Source organism: Pygoscelis adeliae, unplaced genomic scaffold (assembly GCF_000699105.1).
Source record: "Pygoscelis adeliae isolate BGI_AS28 unplaced genomic scaffold, ASM69910v1 Scaffold69, whole genome shotgun sequence".
NCBI lineage: Eukaryota > Metazoa > Chordata > Aves > Sphenisciformes > Spheniscidae > Pygoscelis > Pygoscelis adeliae.
In genome coordinates, this window is record NW_008825619.1 from 3,332,223 (window position 1) to 3,340,731 (window position 8,509).

General features: G+C 40.7%; 1 protein-coding gene across 1 annotated transcript in view; it reads right to left on the reverse strand.

Moving 5' to 3' along the window:
* Window positions 1-8,509, reverse strand: part of KAL1 (Kallmann syndrome 1 sequence) — a 130,176-nt gene that overhangs the window by 115,431 nt on the left and 6,236 nt on the right. Inside the window, exons 2-4 of the mRNA XM_009333416.1 lie at window positions 8,441-8,503; window positions 7,639-7,938; window positions 4,356-4,403 (exon numbers count right to left, since the gene is read on the reverse strand). Of these exons, the coding sequence (XP_009331691.1) occupies window positions 4,356-4,403; window positions 7,639-7,938; window positions 8,441-8,503 (411 nt within the window). The remainder of the gene's footprint in view (window positions 1-4,355; window positions 4,404-7,638; window positions 7,939-8,440; window positions 8,504-8,509) is intronic.

The following is an 8,509-nucleotide window of genomic DNA, read 5'->3' on the forward strand; positions in this document are numbered from 1 at the left end:
CTGGGCCCCACAATTTAAGAAGGATGCAAAGGTCCTTGAATGCTTTCAGAGGCGGGCAACAAAGCTGGTGAAAGGGCTGGAAGGCATGTCCTGTGAGGAGCGGCTAAGGACTTTGGGCTTGTCTAGTTTGGAGAGAAGGAGGCTGAGGGGCGACCTCATTGCTCCCTACAGCTTCCTGAGGAGGGGACGTGGAGAGGGAGGTGCTGATCTCTTCCCCCTGGGATCCAGTGGCAGGACGTGTGGGAATGGTTCAAAATTGTGCCGGGGAGGTTTAGACTGGGCATTAGGAAGCATTTCTTGACCAAGAGGGTGGTCAAACACTGGAACAGGCTTCCTAGAGAGGTGGTCGATGCCCCAAGCCTGTCAGTGCTTAAGAGGCATTTGGACAATGCTCTTAATAACATGCTTTAACTTTTGGTCAGCCCTGAAGTGGTCAGGCAGTTGGACTAGATGGTCCTTGTAGGTCCCTTCCAACTGAAATTATTCTATTCTATTCCTCTGATTTCCAAAGAAAAACCCATCAAGTTTTCAAGACTCAGCTTCATGCTTAATATATTAAGATTAAAAGAACCAATTTCAGGACACAATAGTTACTGGATTAATATTCACTGTTTTTATCAATATATAAACAACATACGGATGCTGTCACATAAAAATACATTAGTTTGTGTCTACAATCATTCTCAAGCATTTTAATTTTAACCAACAGCAACAAACACTTTTCTCCTGGATAAGTTGTAGAAAAATGACTAAACCTTAAAATAAACTTCAGTGACAAAGTATATTTTTTTAGGGACTATAAGAAATTGAAACACACCAGATATCTACTGTAATTAGAGGGCAAAAAAAAAAGGGGCGGAAGGGGGGTGTTCCATTCAATTTGAGACCACAAGATTTAAAAAAAAAAAAAAAAAGAAAACCAAATACCCACCATAAAGTAGTAATGAGAAGAATGAACACAGCAGAAAAAGAGCAAAACATAAGAAAAAAGAAAGACAAAACTATAAAATAATATGAAGAGCATAAGCTCAAACAAAACAGTAGAGCTATGGACAAAGTTAGACAAAAAAATTTTGGTTTCAAATCTATTTCCAAAGAAGTTCACAGCAAACTTCATTGACTCCAGTGCCAATTTTACCTCAATACTCATATTCGCAGTGGAAGCCAACCGGGCAATTGACAGGATCCCAAAAAAGCCCTCAGTCTGCTTCAACTCTGTACAAGCAGACAAGTAGAAGTGCATGACGGCAGTGAATAAATAACTACTGCAAGTAAAAATGGCAATTTATTTAACAATTCTATAGCTGTCCTAATTACAATAGAGTATTTTTAACATATTGAAATTGCGCACCTCATGTTAAAACAGAGCAAGCATTCAAGAGCTCTCTTGTGTTTTACCTTGTAAAATAAACCTCTGGAGAGATCTTATTAAATTAAATTACATATAAAATTATTGGTGCATATTTTGCTGCTCACAGTCATGATTTTGTCACTTGCTCCATTAAAATAACAAAAATAAAGAGCCGTTTGGGATGTAGGTAGTGATCTACAACTGTTCCTGTGAGAGCTAAAACCATTTTAGTTCATTAGATTTGCAGCTCTTTGAAAAATTAGTAGTTCTCAAAGGTATTCATCTTCAAACTAACAGTTATTGTCTACACTTGTATTAGAGGGCAATGGTATAATAGCTTGAATTAACTTTAGAGGTGCTGCACTGACCAAACGAACTTGAACAATATCTTACCAACAGCTATCTTCAACTACAGTAGTATCCTTAAATATAAAGACCACAGGCTTCCATGAGGGAAAAAATAATTTCCATTGTATGCTAGTATTACAATATTTTTCCCAGTTATTCCATGTACAAAATTGTGGCCACAAAATTTCAACAGAATTTTATGCCAGATTGATCTTACACTCAGAGAATAATGGACAGAGACCTTAGAATGGCTTTTTGCCTGTTCAGGTCTAGGCAATCTGAAGCCAAAACAGACATCAAAGGTGTTTGCAATGAGAAGAAAACACATGCAAAAGCCCTGTATTGGGTGCTTTATGATTATTTTTTCTTCTCCATAGCTCCATCTCCCATCCAGGACTTCTACTTTTACAGGCTACTGTCTGTCCTTGGGATGAAAAAAATAAAATTGGGATTGGTTATGTTTACAAGAAGATGGACTACACTGTACCTTTTCCATCTTATAAATTGTTCTATGAAAGAGTAAAATAATAGAAAAGTTACTAAATTAACTACATCATCTTTCATTGCTGTATCAGCTACTGTCTGATACATTGATGCAACTTCCAAATAAAATTTCTCCACTGTGTATCAGATGCAAATACTTGTGCAAACAAAAGGTGCTTCTGTGTTTCAAAGTCTCCCCACTAACAAAGTAGCTGGATGTTTGCTGTCATCTGCACTTTATCACAAATCACCTCAAAAAGCTGTATCACTAAACACCACAGCCATAAAATAAAGGTGGACCCTGGGAGAATCCTTTAGAAAAAATGTCATCTCAGATATTTAGCAGAATCACACTCACATAAAACTCCTCCACTGAGGTGCTGACAAGCAGTGAAAGGAATTTGCATTTTTAAAAGGTTAACTCAATCCCCTGCACCGCTTTGAAAGTTTCAGTTAGGTAACACAATTGTTTGACTTTGCATTGCAAAACACAGAAAACCAAAGCTTGCCTGAAACAAGAGAACATTCTGCTAATGTTCAGCTCTGCTAACAATTTGACCAAGTTTATATTTATTTCTTTTTCTAAATATGGCAAAGCTGCTTTCTTAAGGAAAATGTACTACCTTCCTAAGAAAGAATGAAAACATAAGGTAACATGACTGTAAAGTGTATGTTAAGTAATTTAAAACTTAAAATGTTCTTGCATTTTGTATTATAAAATAATATTAATTTGTAGCATTCTTACACTAATTTCAAGAGACTAATACAATCTTAAGGTAAACCTTAAATTCATAATACCTTATATCCATCTTAAGTGGATTCTATGAACTTGGGAGTGACTCAGAGAGATGTTCCTATAAACTTTGCCTTGCTTTAAAATCTGGACAACTTTTATTGTACGATTTCCTCTTTGTAGGGCAGACACAAACCACTGGAAAACCTTTCAGATTAGATACCACAGCAGCCTTCATAAATTAATAAAAAAGAAAATTACATCAGGACCACTGTGGTACTGGGCAAGACCCCCACACTTTCCTTAAAAGGCACTTCAGTTACAATGAGCCACATTCTCTGCACCTCTTTTTGTTTGGGTTTTTTTTAAGAATCATAAGATTTCATTGCAGAATTGCAACCTTTAGCAGCATGGCACAGCTAATAGGAATTGTTCCATTCTCTTCTTATACTGGCGTTGTTATACTGTGTTTTTAATACTGACAAAAGCGATCAACTTTGTTATTGACTGTTCCATTTCCAATCCCATTCTTTTAAATGGAAACTAGATCAGTGAACCAGTAATCTCACTCTTTAAATTTAAAGAAGAAATTGTCATGTGTTAAAATCAAGGGTTAGCACCAGCATTTACATAGTTTACATTATTAAAACAACACAGAACAATGCTACTTGGACTTAATCCCATTTGCAGTACAACCTCCACAGAATGAAGAATAAATATTGACGTTAAAAAGCCTAAGTTATTGTAGAAATACATTTTCAGGAAGATTAGACAAAACTACTACCTTCACCATTTTCAGGTAAATCTCCAATGGATGCGTCTTCCATGACGTTTATGAACAGTCAGCACTAGAGTGTGTAATTCCACTTTGACCAACCAAAGCTCCCAAATCATTGTTGCTTCTATCCAGGTACCATAGAAAGACTCTTGCACAGGAGAATCAGTTGACAATCAGCTCACTTACCCTCTAGGCTTTCAGGGTTAAAGTGCTAGGGTAGGACAGGGCATCAGTAGAGCCACTGGGATTTGTATCAGTGTCAGGCTAAAAATTAAATACCCAGACGGAATGAAAAGTTGAATGTTGGCACACCTCGGTGCTATTGGAGGAAGATTTTAAAGTGATTGACGTTTTTACTCTCTTATGATGACAAATACTGAAAGAACACAAATGATACACCAGGTTTTAGCCAGGTGTTGATAACCACAGAATTATATTGGTTTAACTAAGCTTGATACTTATCCTCAAACATGATTCCTTTGTCCTGAAAGAGTAAATCACTCAGTTTTAATTTTGGCTATTTTATTATTGGTTGAGGTTTCCAAATAAAATATAAACAGATGCTTCTGAAAACAGGCTAAGATGAAAAGCACTTAATCTACAGACAAGAGATTGAAAGAATATAGGTAGCTTAAATGAGAGGGAGGGAAAAAAGGACATACCTTTGAACACTGTTTATGATTCTGGCACCAAGCAAGTGACCCATTGTTCTGAAAGACAATGAAAAAATACATGAATATTAATATTTCTTTAAGACTAGACAGGATCACCCTAACAGACTTAATCAGAATTCACCTTCCAGTTCTGCTTAGAGAATGATGTTGTGTCACAACCAATCCTGACTCCAACTCCCTTGTGTTGAGTAAAAGGCTCAGGCAAGTGTGAACTGACCAGAGAAAAGTTAAGAAAGCGTTTCATCAAGCAAGGCTGGCGGAAAACTGAAGTCACCTTTTAGTCCATCTTTGTAAACACTTACTATCTAGACTTGCTAGGAAGCAAACAAAGGTAACACTTGTATTTAAGAAATTGATAGGGATCAGTAGTGATTCAGGAACGGAAAGCACATTAGCCACATTTCAATATTGCACAATACTTAAAAGAAATTATCAAGGAAAGATAATGAACAGCCTTGAAGTAAATGGAAAAATCAATTAAATGCAACATGAGTTTACCAAAAGTCGCCCATGCCAGTTTTACTTTATATTTTTGATAATAAAGTGCTTTTCCCAGATCAGGAAACACTGTAGCTCTCATTTGTCTTGACTGCAGTAAAACAACCAATACAGTATCACATGCAAAATAACAATTTAAGCTAAAGGAAAAGAGAACATGAAAAGGAAAAAGGAAAAGGAAAAGATAAATATAAATATCTTAAAAGATAAAAGATAAATAAAAAGAAAAGGGAAAGATAAATATGAAACTGGCACAGGGACAAACAGCAACCTGCTGTTCTACTAGAGGAGCTTCTGAAGGGTCAACTTTGGAAACAATATTTCTCAGTAACAAAACAGCACAGGAAACAGAAGTGCATGTTTGTGGGGTTAACAGATGAGACAAAATATTGATTCGCTTTCTGTACAGTGGAAGATCAAAACAACATCAGGAAGATCTAAGTGACTCTGTGGACTGAACACGAGAAATGGGGTAAAACTTTGCAACACATAGTGCACATACCTGCACTTAGGAAATATATATATATATATTTCTTCCATAATTTATAAGCTCATACTCTGGAAACAGAACAGATGAAGATTCTGGTAAACTTGTTGTTCACAATCTGACTACAATGGTGAGTCTATGAGGGAGTAATAGGATGTCCTTTCATATGAATTAGGCAAGGTATTTCCGCAGGGATGGATTAATGTGATTGTACTATGCCTTCACCTTTGACACTGACTACAGATCTGGAAATCAGTCTCCAGGGAAGAGGAATTCAGGTAGGCCAGAATGTAAAGGACTAGAGGACTACACTTTCTTCTTCCTTTTTTTTTTTTCCAATTGTTTTAATAAGGAGAGATTCAAATAATGGAATAATATATATACATAACTTTTTATGTATAAAATCACACAGACAAAGCCAAAATTCATCTCTGGATGTACAACAACTACAATTAAGAAGCAGAAATAGATACAACAGCATGCGCTGTAACTAAGCCAACTAGACCAGTTTCTCAAAACAGCAGTACTCTGTTCTGATCTCAGCAAAGCTTATAAGCTTGAATACAGTGGCTTGCTATCACAGCTATGAACCCTATGCTTTCAGGCTGGATCCCTCTTAGCATATGTTTGAGGAGATCATATTTGTGCATGTCTTCAAACAAGTATGTAGCGACACCTTCACTCAAGCTCCTAAGATGTGGCCAGTAGGTTAAGGGAAGTGATGGTCCCGCCCTACTCCACTCTCGTGAAACCTCCCTGGAGTACTGCATCAAGCTCTAGGGTCACCTGTACAAGAAAGTCATGGACCTGTTAGAGCAGGTCCAGAGGAGGGCCACCAAAGTGATCAGAGGGCTGGAACACCTCTCCTTTGAAGAAAGGCTGAGACAGGTGGGGTTGTTCAGCCTGGAGAAGAGAAGGCTCCAGGGACACTTATTGCAGCCTTTCAGTATATGAAGGGGGCTTACAAGAAGGACAGAGAAAAACTTCTTACCAAGGCTTGTAGTGACAGGACAAGGGGCAATGGTTTTAAACTGAAAGAGGATAGATATAGAGTGGACATAGAAGGAAATTGTTTACAATAAGGGTGGTGAGACACTGGAACAGGTTGCGCAGAGAAGTAGTGGATGCCCCATCACTGGAAGTGTTCAAAGTCAGGTTGGATGGGGCTTTAAGCAACCTGATCGAGTGAAAGATGTCTCTTCCCAAGGCAGAGGGGTTGGACTAGATGATCTTTAAAGGCCCGTTCCAACCCAAACCATTCTATGATTCTACAATTCTATGACTATGAATATTGTTCAAATCACACACTCACAGAACAACTGAGGTTGGAAGGGACCTCTGGAGGTCATCTGGTCCAACTGCCCTGCTCAAGCAGGGACACCTACAGCCAGTTGCCCAGGACCAGGTCCGGACAGCTTTTGAATATCTCCAAGGATGGAGACGCCACTACCTCTCTGGGCAACCTGTGCCAGTGCTCAGGAACTGGCTCAGTGCCAGTGCCAGCCCTCACAGGAAAAGTGTTTCCTGATGTTCAGAGGGAACCTCCAGAGTTCCAGTTTGTGCCCATTGCCTCTGGTCCTGTCACTGGGCACCACTGAGAAGAGCCTGGCTCCATCTTCTTTGCACCCTCCCTCCAGGTATTTCTATACATTAATGAGATCCCCCCTCAGTCTTCTCTTCTGTAGGCTAAACAGTTTTGGCGCTCTCAGCCTTTCTTCATAGGAGAGATGCTCCAGTTCCGTCACCAGCTTTAAGGCCCTTCACTGGACTCTCTCCAGTATGTCCTTGTCTCTCTTGGACTGAGGAGGCCCAGAACTGGACACAGTACTCCAGCTGTGGCCTCACCAAGGCTGAGGAGAGGGAAAGGATCACCTCCCTCGACCTGCTGGCGATGCTTTGCCCAATGCAGACCAGGATACCGTTAGCCGCCTTTGCTGCAAAAGCACATTGCGGGCTCACGTTCAACTTGGTGTCCACCCAGGTCCTTTTCTGACAAGCTGCTTTCCAGATGGGTGGCCCCCAGCATACACTGGTGCATGGGGTTATTCCTCCCCAGGTGCAGGACTTTGCACTTCCCCTTGTTGAACTTCATGAGGTGCCTGTCAGCCCATTTCTCCAGCCTCTCGAGGTCCCTCTGGACGGCAGCACGACCCACTGGCGTATCAGCCGCTCCTCCCTGCTTTACATCGTCAGGAAACTTGCTGAGGATACACTCTGCACCATCAACCAGGTCATTAATGAAGATGTTAAACAGGACTGGACCCAGTATTGACCCCTGGGGCACACTGCTAGGCACTGGCCTCCAAACAAGTCTTTGCACCGCTGATCACCACACTCGGCCTGGCCATTCAGCCAGTTTTCAATCCACCTCACTCTCTGCTCATCTGGTCCGTACATCAGTAGCTTCTCTATGAGGATCACATGGCAGACACTGTCAAAGGCCCTACTGAAGTCCAGGTAGACAACATCCACAGCTCTCCCCTTGTCTACCAGGCCAGTCACTTCATCATAGAAGGTTATCAAGGTGGTCAAGCAAGACTTCCCCTTGGTGTAGCCATGTTGACTACTCCTGATGATTTTCTTGTCCTTAACATACAGGAGGAAAAATTTCTTTACTGAAAGAGTGGTTAAACATTGGAACAGGCTGCCCAGGGAAGTGGCTGAGTCACCCTCCCTGGAAGTATTTAAAAGACGTGTAGATGTGGCGCTTAGGGACGTGGTTTAGTGGGCATGGTGGTGTTGGGTCGACGGATGGACTCAATGATCTTAGAGGTCTCTTCCAACCTTAATGAGTCTATGATTCTATGGAAATCTGTTTCTGGATTAGCTGCTCCATCACCTTCCCAGGGATGGAGGTGAGGCTGACCGCCCTGTAGTTCCCTGGGTCCCCCTTCTTTCCCTTCCTGAAGATAGGAGTGACATTTGCTTTCCTCCAGTCTTGGGCCACTTCTCCCAATGGCCGTGATCGATCAAAGATTATCAAGACGAGCCTCGCAATGACATCTGCCAGCTCCCTCAGCACTCGTGGGTGCATCCCATCAGGGACCATGGACTTAGGTATGTGCAGTTTGCTTACGTATTCCCTTACCTGATCCTCTTCCAACAAGGCTACATCTTCCTTGCTCCAACCCTTCCTCCTCGCCTCTGGGACCTGGCA